The sequence below is a fragment of the Fukomys damarensis genome, unplaced genomic scaffold (assembly GCF_012274545.1).
Source record: "Fukomys damarensis isolate Sample0158 unplaced genomic scaffold, DMR_v1.0_HiC HiC_scaffold_16, whole genome shotgun sequence".
Taxonomy (NCBI): domain Eukaryota; kingdom Metazoa; phylum Chordata; class Mammalia; order Rodentia; family Bathyergidae; genus Fukomys; species Fukomys damarensis.
In genome coordinates, this window is record NW_022900928.1 from 84,223,004 (window position 1) to 84,238,779 (window position 15,776).

At 51.7% G+C, this 15,776-nt stretch overlaps 1 protein-coding gene across 1 annotated transcript in view; it reads left to right on the forward strand.

The window, feature by feature from the left end:
- Window positions 1–15,776, forward strand: part of Ptprn2 (protein tyrosine phosphatase receptor type N2) — a 523,272-nt gene that overhangs the window by 498,747 nt on the left and 8,749 nt on the right. The window contains exons 18-21 of the mRNA XM_033763957.1: window positions 399–518; window positions 1,503–1,669; window positions 6,353–6,406; window positions 8,378–8,442. Of these exons, the coding sequence (XP_033619848.1) occupies window positions 399–518; window positions 1,503–1,669; window positions 6,353–6,406; window positions 8,378–8,442 (406 nt within the window). The remainder of the gene's footprint in view (window positions 1–398; window positions 519–1,502; window positions 1,670–6,352; window positions 6,407–8,377; window positions 8,443–15,776) is intronic.

A 15,776-nucleotide genomic window follows, 5' to 3' on the forward strand; every position in this document is an offset into this window, starting at 1 on the left:
TGGACAGAGCAGTGGGCGTGGCACCTGAGTCCCACTGTGTCCGGGGAGGAGTGAAAGTTTCCACACGTGTCCCCCTGCTCTGTCTGTGTGCTGTTATCTAAAGTTTCCTCTGTAACTCAGAAGTTGGCGGGCTGGACAGTGGAGCCTAGATCAGGAGAGAGCTGCTGAGGGGTGGGAAAGGGGCACCCTGGTTTCTTTTTACATTTCATGGCAAAATATGAGGTGAGAGTATTCAGAGATGTGAAGCAGCTGCAGAGTAAATGCGTCCAGTGACCACAAAATAAATTTCCTATGAATGGCATAAGTTGGGACTGACCCTCTGCGTGGTAATTATCCGTGTCGTGTGGTGCGGGGGCAGAGACACCAATGCAGTGACCTCGGCCTGCCTTTGTCTGCAGATGGTGTGGGAGAGTGGCTGCGCCGTGATCGTCATGCTGACCCCACTCACAGAGAACGGCGTCCGGCAGTGCCATCACTACTGGCCTGATGAGGGCTCCAACCTCTACCACATCTACGAGGTACTGGAGAGAAGCCAGCTGCTAGGGTGCCCTGGACCTGCTGTCCCCAGGCAAGGAGCAGGCGTTCCTGTACTTGGAGAACCTGCGCAAGGCCCCCAGCCCTGGCCCATGCACCTTGAAAGGCTAGGACAGCTCCAGGTGGGGGGTCAGCACATCATACCCACAGAGGGGTGCAGGTGCCACCCAGCCAGGGGAACCCATACGTCCACACCTCATGTGGTTGGGCCCTGTGCTGTCCCAACAGGGCAGTCCACATGATCCAGCAGACAAGGCTCCCGGGAATGCTGTCATTATGCCAGTGTCTGACAGGTTCCACCGTGGAACTTGCCCCATGGGTCCACTAGCAGTTGGTGTCCGCAGCATTGGAACTTTGGCTTAGAGGAGTCCTCTCCTAGAGGATTTCTCTTGCTGGGTTTTCTGCCCACATGGAGCATGAACTCCCTGAACATGAGCACTAAGACAGTACCTGGGAGCATCCTTTCATCCCACTGTGCACTGAGTTTAGCAAGTCAGAGGCCCACAGTAGGCAGCAAGGTTGGAACCTCCCCAAACTGGGCCACACCCCTGTGGCTAGTGGTCCCTGAACCAGGAGACTGGGCTGGACCCTGGCCCCACACCCTTTCTGGCTTTGGTGAGTCTGCAGTTGGCACAGTGGGGTGTACCCCAGGAATGCTTTCTCTCCAGCCACCTTCGCTCACTGGCTAGAATAGTTCTTCATTGTAACATCTACTTAAAACTGTGACTTTCAAGCCCCTAAGTGGCCTTGAAAACACACACACACACATGCACACATTCACACCCACAGCCCTCTCTTGGGTAACCCCTGGCCATCTCTTGGACATGAGGAGGGCTCAGGCCAGCCCCCAACACATGTGTGTCACTTTGCACAGTGGTTCCTCTTCTCACCTTAAGAGCAGCATGGTGCTCAGCACCCGCCAGACTCACCATGTTCCCCCTGTGCTATATTCACCCTACCCCACCCAGGTCAATCTGGTCTCGGAGCACATCTGGTGTGAGGACTTCCTGGTACGGAGCTTCTACCTGAAGAACCTTCAGACCCACGAGACTCGAACGGTGACTCAGTTCCACTTCCTGAGCTGGTATGACCAGGGCGTCCCTTCCTCCACGAGGTCACTTCTGGATTTCCGCAGGTAAAACCCAGAGCCACCCTGAGGGACACAACTAGAACCAGAGGCTAGGAGGAAGGGTGGGCAGAGGCCAGGCTTCCTGCTTCTAAGATGCCACCTCCAGCTGCAGGTCACTTCTGTGTGAGGATCAACAGAGAGGGAGGTGGGGATGACAGGACTGGGGAGTGGGCACCAGATCTAATGGTGTTGCTGCTCAAGGGGAGGCATCTTAGAACTGGGGAAATACGGCTGTTGTTTTTGATAAGATTCTGCAACCAACAGAGACCTGAAGTTTATATTTCGTGGGATATTGGTGAACAGACCTGGATTTTTAGTTTGGCTGCTCATCTGGTTGTACAGGAGGGGATTTAGTCAGGGCAGGGCCAGAGTCCACCGTGGATAGCCTCCGGGGAGGCCCTCACACGAGACTGTGGGCATTCTTAACATGATTTCAAGGTTGACTGTTTTCAACAATCCCTTTTTTTTTCATTCATTGTTCTAGTCAGCCAGTCACCAACACATGTTCTTGTTTTAAAGTGTGTTACTGAGCTGTTGAGAGCTGGACTCTGTCTTGTGGAAGGATGTGAACAGCACACAAACAAAGCAGATGTGAGACGGGAAACTTTGTCTATGTGTCGCACATGGTAGCAACCGAGGTAGCACTAACCTCCTGGGGTGGGGTGAGGAGAGCTCGAAGAAGCAGAGTGGTCCAGGAGCACAGTGACCAGGATCCCTGCATCTAGTGAGGGAAGAAAGACCAAGGCACCCACACTGCCCCTCGCTACGCGTGGGTCCCGGCACTGTCCACCCAGTTCTGCAGCTCTGCGACCCATGGATGGTGGGGACTAAAGGACTGCCGTAAAGATGAGGTTCAGACTCAGCTCTGGGTTTCTTGTGTGTTATAGATTCCTAAGCTTTTCATGACAATATTTCTTTTGCCTTCTAGTCTGCTTTGAAAATCAAAAAAAAATTTACCTGAATTGTTCTTTGGATCAGATAGCATGTGACAGAGCTCAAGGACAGACAAGAATATGGTGTCACCTGTGACACCCGCCCCCTCCCCTGGGAATGCCCAAGCACATAGGGAAAAGCAGCCACATACACCCCACCCGCTCACCCCAGGGCCCTGGCCTCAATATGTTTTCTCAATGCAAATTTATTTCTAGCAACATGAAATTTTTACATAATTTCCTGAAGTAGTCTTTGAAAACGGTTATTACTGGCAAAATGGATGTAGCCACAAAGACAGCCACTCCTCTAGTGCCCGTCTTTGAGCTCATCTGCGTGTTTGTGCATATATGCATATAGGCACGCGTCTGTATCCATATATGGGCAGAGCACAGCCATGCCCAAACTCAGGTTCAAGCATCAAGAAGAAAAATAGGGATCCTGAAAATCCTATGCTCCAGGGTCTACAGTGTGCACCAAGATTTTGGTTAGAAAACGCCCAGGCCCAGCTGGACAGGCTCGTGGGGACAGGTTTTTCTGGCTTCCTACCATGTTTGGCATGTTTGGCTCTCATTACTGAGAGCCCTTTCAGCCTAACCCAGACAGCTGGGGCGAAAGGCCACACGCTCCTCCATGCATGGCACCTTCAGGCACCCACTGCAGCCGCAGCAAGGTGAGGCCCTTCTGGAGAACCTGCCACTTCCAGATGCCAGGGTTCCTCTGCCTGCACACAGACGCTGGCCTGGGGTGTGCTCAGGCACCCACGAGGTGTAATTAAATGTTTCTGGATCCCAGAGGGAGCACATTTACACTTTAAAGAGAAACTGCTAAGAGATAATTAGCATCACATGTGAGGGCTTCGCTTCAGAAACCTCTCTCCCTCTCTCCACCTCTTTCTCTCTTTTCTTGCTCTCTCCCCTACCCCTCCACCCATCTCTCTCTGTCTCCACCCCTGTCTCTGTCACCTCTTACTGTGTGCCATGGCATCCACTAATGCTGCTCACTGTAAAAATGGACAAACCCTTACTTTGCCAGCTAATTAGCGGTGGCCAGTGTCATTTTTGTGATGTTGCAGCTAGTAATATGAGCCCAGTTGCATAGTCACAAAAGTGATCATTGGAAACTGTGACTGCTGCGGGGACATGTGGGGGACCCCGAACCACTAACGACCTCACCTTTGCTTGCTGTGGTGCATGGCGGGTCCTCCTCACTCGGGGACCGAGGGCTGGTCCTTCCGGTGACTCCTCCTGTGCCACCTGCTCTTGGTGCTGGAGCCCTCTGGCTCGCTGGTGAGCATCTGAGAGTCCTGGGACGCTGCGAGCCACTCACCTCCATGAATAACCTGCAGCCTCGATGAGCAGCTTGGCTCCCTGTGCGGTGGTTTTGCTTTTCTATCTGCGATGTCTCGCGGTGTGATGATCGAAGTGCATGATTCTGTGTAAATAAAGTTCTTAAAGTACCCCGCGGCCCACTCCCACCATGCCCTGGACTGCTTGTGGTTCTTTGTAAGTGGGTCTGGCATGGGGTGGGGGGCTGGCACGGATGTCAAGACAGCAGCAGAGCCTCACAGGGCCACTGGAGAGGGTGACATCCTAAACACACCACAGGAGTGATGCAGGGGTGCAGCCTCCACAACACTTGTTGCTTTTACCAGCCTCTGACCCAGGGTGACACTGAGTACACTTTTCCAAAGAGAGTCTGAGCAGGCTGGAGATTTAGCTCAGTGGTTCTGCCACCTACCTCACAAGCACAAGGACCCAAGTTGGACCCCGGTATTAAAAACAAACAAACAAACAAACCAAAGAGGGTCTGAGCAACACAAATGGCCACTGCCACTGGCCCATCTTCTTAAACCAGTGCAGTTTAGAGGGCATCTGGTTTGTGGACCGGTGGTTTTTGAAGTGCCTTCCTTTATGCTTGGTCCCATCAGAAGAAAGTGAGCACAAGCTGGTGCCAGGGAAGGAATATGAACATGCAGACATTGCCTATAGTCTGTGCAAACATAGGACTAGCCAGGAAAAGCCCAGGAAGTCCTCGAGGGAACCCATGTTAGCACAGCCCAGAGATGAGAGGTTTCTGTTTGAAGGAGAATGGGGCCTGCAGGCTGAGGCCACTGATTCCGTGCATGTACTCAATCTTTTTTGGTGCTGGGGTTAGAGCCCAGGCCTTGCATGCACTATGCAGGAGCTCACCACTGCCCCATGCAGTCTTTATGCAGTGAGGGGCTTTGCCCTTCTCACACCAGGTACACTCCTGGGGTCTAGGTCGGTTTGCTACCACTGAGTCAGGAATGGGTAAGTTTAACAGTACAGACCATTGGGTCCATTTTTCCATCTGTTTCTCACGCAGTGTGCACTGAAAGCCAGGAATGGCCCTGGTGGAGAAGGCTATGCAACCAAAAGGACATTGGCTTGTTTTACCTGTGTCCCCTCTTTAAAGCGTCACCAAGTGGTCCGAAAGCTCTAAGATGCCGCCCATTGCACACATCAAGCCCGAGGCTGAGCAGGGCTTTGGATGCGACCTGTCTGCAGGTGGGCGCGTCTCATCTGGCTCTGCAGCCTACCCCTCCACTCTGCACTGTGGCCTGGGTCGGGCTCAGACTCGCCTCAGAAGTTCCTCATGCTGCTGACTCCATGGAGGAAGTAGGGAAAGGGAAAGAGCCCTCTGATGCAGGCCTGCGTGATAGAAGCATCTGCTCCCACCTGAGGCATGGGATGCCCGCCCCTCCCTCCACCTACTCCTCAGCCAGAAGCCTGCACTAACCGTCACTTGACAGTCACAGCACTGAGTAGCAAACTTTTTCAAAGAAACATGATGGTTCCAATTTGTAGTTCAAGGGAAAATGTTTTTTCTGTACCATCATCTTTTTAAATCTGAGTCTCTAACTGTAGGAGCTCCTACAGCACTTCTAGAACAATGTTCCTCGCCCATTCTCCCTGCCAATAAACTGAGATCCTGCCTTCAGTTTACTTTATTAAGAAACATTTTACTGAGAACTTTGATGTGCTTTGTAAACATGTTTTGCTATCTCGTTGAATTTTTTAGAAAAACCACTTGAAGCATATGCAGTAAATTTAAAATCAGCCTTATTATTTGAATAGAGGCTAGTTAATGAAATCATAAATACATTCTCATTGTTAATTTTCATAACCTCTGCTCTGAAAGCTGCAAAATAGGGCTGTTGTTAAGGACACAGATTTTTGTAAATGGGAAACACTATCTTGAACTTAGTGGAGCTTCTCCACAATTTAGATCTCCTTACCCAAGACTGATAGGTGAGCAGAGTTCCTGGAATGCTGTTTTAGATGATACAGTAATAGCCTATTTCAACATGATGTGTAGGGTGTACAAAATCCTTAGCATAAATTGCCCAACGCAGAAGTTCAGTGAAGCATTGACACAGCCATGTCACACCGTGCTCAGACCCCTCAGAGCTGGAGAGGGGAGGAGGAGGAGTGGGGGAAGGGCAGGGCGCTCGGGCTGGTGGTCTCCCAGGGACCCAGGCTAAAACCCAAGAGCTAGGACTTGCAAAGAGGAAAAGTGCTGTGCAAGTGTAAGAACTGTTTTTGAAAGCTCTGTTTAATAATATTGAAATGTCTTGGAAATTGTATGTGCAATTGTTATTATTCTCTGTGCAAACAAGCAGTTGCAAATTGATTTTGGGGGGCATATAACTGCTGCCTTGGCTTAGAAGTTATTTATTTTGGAGAACATATAGTCTTAGTGCATCACTGTAATTTTTATCTCTTTCTATTTCAGAAAAGTAAACAAGTGCTACAGGGGCCGTTCTTGTCCAATAATCGTTCACTGCAGGCAAGTACAACTTTAATGTGGATTAAAAAGTTGTCACTATGACTGAAGGAACCAGTACAGTTAGTATAGAAGCTGGACTTTCTTAGTGAATATATCTCCCTGGCATATCTAAGAGAAACCAAAGATATAAATGCAATCGGCTCTGCCACCTGTCTAAAAAAAAAAAACTGCTCGTCTATCTCACCGTGCCTGGAATGGTGTTTTCTTTCTACCAGAGCCACATCCTGTACCATCATCTATTTCCAAAGGTTTCTATCCCATCACCTTTTTTTTTCCTAAATCCTCTTGGTACTACAAAACTGAGAGAGGTGTTTGATCAGCCTCTGGAGGTGGCTTGGCAGAGATGGGGGACCATGCAAGCACCAAAGGTGCCCAGCCCAACTTCAAAGAGGGGACAGCACCTGTCATCACAAGAGGCACAGCGCCTGCAGGTCTTAATGTGGTATCTGGGCCTTTGGGTAGAAGAGCAGCCCATATCTGTGACACACACCTGGAAGAGAGGATCCTTGCAGCTGAGACGAAGTGGAGGGTTGTATCCACCAGACTCAGTACTCAGCTGTTTGTGGTATGAAACTCATACTCCACTTTCCAGAACTTCCTCACAAAATGAGTCTTTCTGCTAGGAATAAAAAGGAAACTTGTGTCCAGAGGTCAATCCCAGATCTCTCCAGGTGTATACAGATGTGCACTAACGCCTGTCTGTGAGGGGAGACACCTCTGTCCCCTGGGCTCCCTGTAGACAATGATCATTCACCCATGGGTACGGAGCCAGCCTCCTTCTCTGGAAGGCTCCCAAAGTACCTCTCAGTGGAGCTGTGTGAACACTCAGGACAAATATGTGGGCCACACAGCAGGAGAGGGCAATCTGTGACCTCCATGACAATGCAAGTCTGGACGAAAGCACAGGTGTGAAGTGTTTCTCCTTCTGACCACGGCTGCTCAGTGTGAAAACCAAATGCAGGGGCTTTTCACTCTGAAAGACCAGCCAGCCGGCTCACCTTAACTTCTAGGAGGACTCAGCACGCCAACCAGAAGCTAAAAGAGAAGCAGCTTGCCAGTACTTTTTTTTTTTTAACTACTGGGGGTGGAATGCAGGGCCTTTGCACTGAGCACATCTTCAACCCTTTTTAATTTTTATTCTGAGGCAGGATCTTGCTAAGTCATAAGTTGTCCAGGCTGGGCTCCAGTTTGCAATCCTCCCCCTCAGCCTCCCACAGTGCTGGATTCCAGGACTGTGCCACCACACCTGGCACCAGTTATATTCTTCTTGAAGTCTCAAAATGGAACTGTTCAAGCTTTCCTTAAAGTCACCCTGGTTCCAGTAGGGGTGACAATGGGAATGTCCTCCCTGTACCAACCAACATCACAGAGATGTTTTGTCTCAGAGCCTGTCTCAGTCCCTCAGCGACACATCCACATGGGGAAGGAGTGGTACACACACTTCTCACCAGAGGGTGACAGAGCTCTTTACCTCCCAGAAAAGGAACTTTCATTCTCTTCAGCTGGCTGTTGAGACAGAATTCAAAACATTTCTACAACTCCAGTCCACATGGTAAATATACCCATTCTGGCTGGTGAAGCCAGGACCAGACCAAATGAGAGCCCCTTTCAAGATTGTGATTCAGAAACAAATACACATATTTTCACTTCTGAGAGGAAGGACACACACATGCCCAGGATCTACATGCCCTCCAGGGTACAGGGGACAGTGTCTTTCAGGCATTTTGAATATTACACCATCACCTCTGACACAGCAGTACAGTTCTTTATTTCCTGACAAAATTTAGCCCATCTTTGGACAGAGGGTGGAGGAGAAGGGAAATGCACCACACTCAATGGCTGATTCCCTAGAGCCTCTTGCCTCCCCTCTCCCTCACCAGTTCCCCCACACCCCCAGGAACATAAAGGCTTTAAGGGTGGCCGGCTTATGGGGATAGACAGTGTTCTCACTCTCTCTCCTTCTGTTGACAGCGATGGCGCTGGCAGGAGCGGAACCTACATCCTGATCGACATGGTTCTCAATAAGATGGCCAAAGGTGAGAGCGCACGTCTGGCTGCTTTGTTGTGGCTCAGAGATGGGAGGCGTTGCCACAGCAACATGGGGCATAATACTCACTGGAGGCCTTGGAGAAAATCAGCTGATTGTTGTCCCTTTCCTGAATCATTTGAAGGCTGTTTACCACGCAGCACATTTATGTTTGCAGTTGGGCCTTTGTTGTCAGCTTGCATATACTGAGCACATAGTAGGGCTTTGATAAGAATCTAGCACATTTGCTCTGAGATTCTGTCAGAGCAAGGGACAGCATAGCTCAAATCTTAAAAGACCGCAGCAGGCTCAGACATCCTTAGCTCTTCACTGCTGTTAAAGTTGTGTTTGCAGAAAAATCTCTGGTGGTCACATCATCCGATGTAAATTCCCTCATCTCAAAGGAATTAACTGCAGTGCCAGGGATGGAACCCTGGGCTTTGTGCATGCTAGTCAAGCCCTCTATCACTGAGCTGTGCCCTCAGACCCCAAATTCCCCTCTCAGAATGGGTGCGATATCCAAGCAGCAACATTGGCCATCAGGGACTGTTAGAGAGAGCACAGGGCCCAGCGCCCTACAAGGAAGCAAGGGGCGGAGCTGTCCTAGCTTCTCCAGGAAGGTGTGATGGGGAAGGTGGCCTCTAGAGTAGGCACTGAGTCACAGTGAGTGCACCCTGGATTTCCACACCCCTCACCCTGTGCCCAGGCCTTTTCCAAACACTGCTTTTCCTGTGGCACCTGTTGAAATCCAAGATCTTGGGAAACAGAGTTGGGTAGGGCTTTGCAGTCTCCCAGGGCTCTGAACACACACAGGCCATGGAGAGATCACCCCTCCGTGTGGGGTGTGCTCCCCCTCCTTAGGCCTAGGGTGTGGACCTGGGTTTCCACACATGGCACACAAATGCCACGGTAGGCATCTTTCTGGCTCCATTTTCTTCTGGCAAAAACAAAGCCAGATCCCTTTTTAGCTGTGGACGCAGATGTGTGGAGAGGGAACAGAAGCCAGTAAGTCACATAGACCTATGGTCAGGATGAGTCCCCTGAAGTTCCTGGTGGCTGGAGCCAGACCACAACACCCTCTTCTTCCTCTGCCGTTGCTGGGGACACATGAAGCTGGTTTCTGTGCCACCTAAATTACCTGAGTGTTGGAGATGTGCACACTGAGCCAGGATAAAACACAAGCTCTCTGTTATTGCTGTTAATGCTATCTTTTGGTTTTAGAACATAACACAATCCCAACTTTTAGTTCAAAGTCATTCTGTCTTTGTTAATGCTCCTGTCTACTTCTTGAACACCCTTTCTTTTGCAAATTGGAGCTCAGTGCTATAGACAGAGTTTACAATTCTTCTTTATTACCTACCCTCCCTCGCTCTCAAACGTATTTTCCTTTTATTGTTCAAAATACCTCCAGAGTAAGGCGGACCATTTCACCTATGCCTATCACGGCAGTGTCGTAAACATTCGTAGCCTACTGGAAAGGGACACTTGCTCCTCCACAAGGAAGGGTGCGGAGTAGGTGCTGCGGATGATGTGGGCTGCATGGAGCTCCTCCATGACTCCAGGTGGAGTTCAGGGGGCACAGGATCCCTCCTGAGAGAGCACAGAGAGACTCTTTCTGCCAGCCCAAAGGGCTGGCTTTGTCCGGTGCTACTGGCTCACCGTACTGTGCAACTGTGCAGCATGAGATTCCATTCGAAGTGTGGGCTTGGTGTCCCGCAGTGCAAGCCCAGCCGTGTGGAACAGGCCAAGGGGCGGCTGTAGCTTTCTCTGAGACTGCTCACCCTCTCTCTGCTCCTGACCTGCTCCCCTTCCTGGTGTGAAATCCCCTGACCCACCCCGTGGTCTCTGGAGAGATCAAAGGGCGGGTGGCCTTTCCCAGGCCGCCCCCAGAGGCCGCTGGGGTTTTGTCCCGTGCTGCCGGCCCTGCCTTCTTTGTCTGGCCTGAGAAGCTGGAGGCCCACGTTGCAACCCAGCGTTCATCAAATGATCAAAGGCCCAAAGCCCTGGACACGAAGCCTTTCTTCCCGTTTCCCTTTCTTGAAAGGAATGAATTGTGCAAGCTCCCAAAGAATGCTTTGCAACTCGCTCCTGTGCGCCCCGCCTGTGTCCGCAGCTCTGTGGGTTAGGCACGTCCAGAGCCCAGCTGTGTGGAGTCGGGCAGGGCTCACTCAGCCTTTCAGGGATTAAGGCAGGGCTGATCATGAGGCCTGAAGAACAACCATAGAATCATTTCAGAGCTCTTTCCACTGTGGAGTTTATTAGCAAGCAGACAAAGACCCACTTGGAAATCAAAGCAGAAGGCTTGCACTCTGTGGAGGACACGGTGGTGGGAAGTGGGGCCTGCGGGTGTCGCTGCTGTTGGGACAAATAGGGTCCTGGCAGCTCATTCCCCTCTTTTTGAGAGGCTCGGCTCACACCCAGCAGAAGCTGATTCCAGCCGAGCTGCCCTCCACGCGCACTTTTCATTTCCAGCCATCCTACACCTCCAAGCCCAGAGCTTTTTAGTCTCCTCACGACTCCTTGGCTAACCAATGGCCAGGGTCCAGCAGCGTGAGGAGACAGGCAGCACAGCTGGGGTGGTGTGGAATCCGGTGCCCAGCCACATTCCTGCCAGGTGGACATGACCCAGCCTCCCCACATCGCTGCCATGCAGAGCTCCCAGGGCAAAAGTGCAGGCAGCCCTGCCAGGTCACAGGTAGGGGTTTTACCACCCAGCACATATCCAGCAAGGTCGCTGCACCCAGAGGTTTGAGCACTCTCCTGGACCATCTGACCATATGCACACAAGCAGACAATGGGACCCCGTGACCCTAGTAGAGTCCCCAGCATCCTGGTCCATTCTCACTGCTTTCCTCTGTACTGAGTAAGGGACAGGGATCTCCCTGCTGTTTCATTTCTTCTGATTGGCAATTTGAGATGCCTCCCACAAGCAGAACCAGGTCCTTCACTAACTGGCTGATGAACCTGAGCACAGGGTCCACAGGGCTCACCACGTGGGTCAGGATTCTTCCTTTTCCTGACTGAATAATATTACCCCGCTTGCTAGAGCATGACTGATGGACATTGGTGGTGTTTCCACCCTTTAGCTGTTGTGAATGGTGACACTACAAACATGGGCTTCAGGCAACTACTCGATGAATCCCAACATTGAGTTCTTGGGCTGTATTCCTCAGAGCACAGCTGCTGGATCAAGGAGCTAGTCTGTGCTTAACTCAGCCTCCCCATGGGGCACAGGAGTCCTTGCCTCTCCCCATCACAGCTGGCACTGGTCTTTTCAATGCTGTCATCCTGGGGGTGCAAGGCAGCACCATGTGTGGCTTTGGTCTGTGTCTCCCCATGACATTGAGCACCTTCCTGTGTGCTTGTGGCTTTTTGCCCAGCTGCTGTGGAGCAATGTTGGCTCAGCCCCATGCTCTGCATGGGCAGTGGTCTTGCTTCAGGGGTCCCTGTGCCCCAACGTGTGTATGGTCTCCAACGTGGCCTCTGTGGTGTGAAAGTACTGGGCAACATCCAGGTTGCCATCTAAAGACTCCTAGAAACTCTTCTCTTTCGCTGCCTGTGGTGTCGCTGCTGCATCCAAGGTCTTGAAGCCCCACTCCCTCATGAGAGGTGTTGGCTTCAAATCAAGCGGCTGAGTAGGGCATGGGAGGTGGCTGGAAGGGAACCAGGGGTGCAGACCAGGAAGGCCAGCCACCCTCATGCATGGGCATGCACAGGTGTGCCCAGCATGGGGTGGAGGTCAGAGGATCTTTCTCAGTGACATTTATGGCTCCTTGAACTCTTAAGACCAACACCCCTCAGAGCTGTGTGGTTCAATACATGACCACCTGTGGCTAATTTAATTAAAATTGAATAAAATCAAAAAAAGACCTGACCTCAGGGGCACTGGGGACACTGACCATGGTGGGCAGTGCAGCAACAGAGCTGTCCATCGGGACAGAGGGTCTTCTGCAGTGAGCCGTACCTCCTGCTGTGGGGTGCAACCTCTGAAATGTATCCACCCCTCCTGGTCCTCCTCACATGGTATCTCCAGGATACTGGCTGGTTACCACTGCCAGTGCCTCACTCTTGGCCACCCTCTTCCTGCAGGGCCATGAAACACAGGACTTGGGCACCTGCTACCTGTGGCCTGGGCAGTGCAACTGGGCCTCTCCCCTTGTTCTCTCATGGAGTCTGCTGCTCACGGCCACTGTCACAGTCACCATTCCTTCCGAAACATGAGCTTAAACCATGAAGGTGTCACTAAGGGCCACAGGAACAGCCACAGCTTCACACAGGCAGACCGGTGACTCAGCACCCACTACTGGCCAGCATGGCTCTGAGACGCATGAGTAAGAGACAGAAAGGGCCCAGCCACTGGAGTCTGTGCCTGCTGATGACCTATAGGGTGGTGGAGGGTACTGGTAGGAGTGCTCCACCACCAGCTGTCACAGGCTCCACATGGCCCACTTTGGTCAGCTAAGGGACAAGGAGTCCTGGTCCTCCTCCAGGGAGGAGCTGTCCTCAGCAGCACCATGGGAACCGCCCCATCAGAGTGTTCTCCACATGTTTCCCACCCCTGAGTGTCTGGTGCCCAGTAGTGGTGATGAGCACGTGGACGTATGGAGCTGGATGTGGCCCCAGGCCAGATGGCAGTGGGCCCTGTGCAAGGGAGACATGGCTCTGGGTGCAGGAGCACTGCAGGGCATGCCAGATGGTGGACATACAGAAGGCCACGGGTGGGGGCCCAGGACCTGGTGATCCCTCAGTCTTTGGAAACCACAGTGAACACAAGCCCTCTGGGGTTTCTGTGGACTCCATTGCACCCACAGCTGCCACGGTCACCATGTGAGTGACCCCAACCCCCAAGCAACGGAAGCAACAGAAACGGCTAACCCTGACTCTGCACCTCCTCTCCTGGTTCCCACCCACCCTTGGCACCCAGAGACCAAGCCATAGGAAAGCAGAGCCCCTGGGGAGTCTGCTCAGGCTGAAAGCCGCAGATCTGGAAACCTGGGAACGTCTCAGAGAAATAGAGCACGGCCCTGGCAGAGGACATCGCCATCCTGGGGTTCTGAGCACAGTTCCTGCATCTGTGTTCTTCAGATCCAAGCCATGTTGACACACCCAGGGGAGCAGGCTTGTGTGGGCAGGCACCGTCCCAAGGCATCACGTCCCTGGCCTCCCTGGCCTGCACTTTGGCCTCTGTCTGTACCTGGTCCCCTCCTCCGCCTTATGGGCAGAGACCTGCTTACTTGCTCTCTCCTCTCTCCTGCTGCTCACCCAGCCCCTACCAGCACAGCCTTCCTGGCCCGGCACCATCCCTCCATGACTCCAGGGTCCCCATGCCAAGCCAGGGTTTTTCTCCATCTGCTGGGCTCTCTGCACCTGGGCAGGTGCCAGAATGTCACTAGCCTCCTATCCAGCATCCTTCTCCTCAGCCCAGGGAGGAGCCACTCCTGGCCAACACATCCCTGGTGGCAGGAGGGCCCTGTGCACAGCACCCGGGTCACTACTCAGTAGTATGCTAAGGCCACAGTTGGGATACCTCTGCCACACTGAATTAAATCCCCCCATGTCCCCATGAAGCCAGGCAGGCAGGGTCACCTGAGAAGGTATCCAGCCCACATCTACACAGTGTCAGTGCCGTTTGGAAGCTGACAGACCTGTCAGGTGGTCCTCACAGTTCCCTATTTCCCCAGAGCAGTAGGGAAAGCGACTGAGACAACAGTGCACATTTAAAGTCCTTCATTTTGTTCAGCTTTCTTCTTTTATAATGATTGGAGACACCTCAGTTTCTCTACACAAATGATTTCAAACCTGCTCAAAAGAAGAAATGCAAAACCTAGTTTGTCTTGGTTCTGATATACTTGATTTTCAAATGAATATGATAAAGATTTCTTCCTTTTATCCCACCTAAATGTTGAAAAAGGAGCTTATAATTTAGTTAGGTCAGCATAAAAATCTTTCTGCTTGTAATTTTCCTGTCTTTTGAGGGTTGGGGTGAGACAGGGTCTTGCCCCGTAGTTCAGGCTGGCCTTGAACTCACAACAATCCTCCTGCCTCAGCCTCTCTCCAAAGTGCTGAGATTGCAGGCATGTGCCACATGCCCAGCTCAGTTTTTCTAAGTAAATTCAGTACAAAAGGCCCACAAAGATGTGTGTGTGTGTGTGTGTGTGTGTGTGTGTGTGTGTGAGATGGGCTGTTGTGCACGTATGATGTCTCGTGTGCATATGAGTGCATGGTGAGGTATTTTGCATGTATGATTCTTGTATGTGCATGCTGTAACTTGGCAGTGTGGTGTGTGTATGTGTAAGGTGTGTGGTGTGGGCACATACACGTGTGTGCCTGCGTGTGTGAAGTACATGGTGCCCAAGTGCTGTGGTGCAGACAGGTGTGCTTCACGCAGTGTCCACACAGCCCTGAGCCCCTGAGCCAGGCCCCATCTTGCTGAGTGTGCAGGGTTCTGACTGTGCCTTCTTGCCACCTGCTCCATGCCCATGCAGGGCCAGGGGATGGGGCAGCCTCGGCCTTCGTGGTCCTGCCCTTCCTAACCAAACACTCAAACCAAGGCATCCCCAGGCTGGTTTCAAGAAGCTGTGCTCTCAGACCTTCCAGAGGATAGAATTAGAAAATCCTCTGTGTGTGAGGCCTTCCTCTCCTGGACATTTGATACACACTGTGGTTTGCTTCAATAAAGAACATATGTTCTTGTGGTCTGCAAACCTCCTTAGTGAGAAAGCTGCAAGGAGGCCTCTGTGCTTATTAAACTGTCACTCCTGAGCAGTGTAGGAAGCTGGGCAGTCGCAACCAAGGTCCCCAAGACCAGCTGCCCAGTGTCCCAGCCACCTGAAGGAGATAGGCCAGCCCCTGCCTCACACAGCCAGGAACCAACTCCCAGAGAAATCAGAGTAAACATCATAAAGAGACACCAGGGGTGTGTTCACTCAGTTTTCTTCAGCTTCAAATTGATTCCTTTATTGTAAAAAATAGTTTTAATACTTTAATGCTAATGTTCTTTTAATGTTTATTGGGTAATACTTTTCATCTAAAGCTTTCAGAAATCCTCCACTGTCTTGAAAATGTATTTTCCAATATGCAGTCTCCTTGGCCACTGTGACTGGAGGTGGAATGATGTAGTCAGTGTCACTGAGCCATGCTGGATGGCTCCAGGTGGCCCTGAGGATGAGACACACACACACGTGGTACTGTGGCCCTTAAAGGGACATATGCAGCTGAGGCAAGTGCCTTCCTGGGGGCCAGGCAGAGCACCAGGCCACCCGCTGTGTCCCTGAGTCCTGTCTGTCCTCCACCTGGATTCTTGCATGTGATAAAATCTCTGGACTGCCCACCGGCAGTCACTGG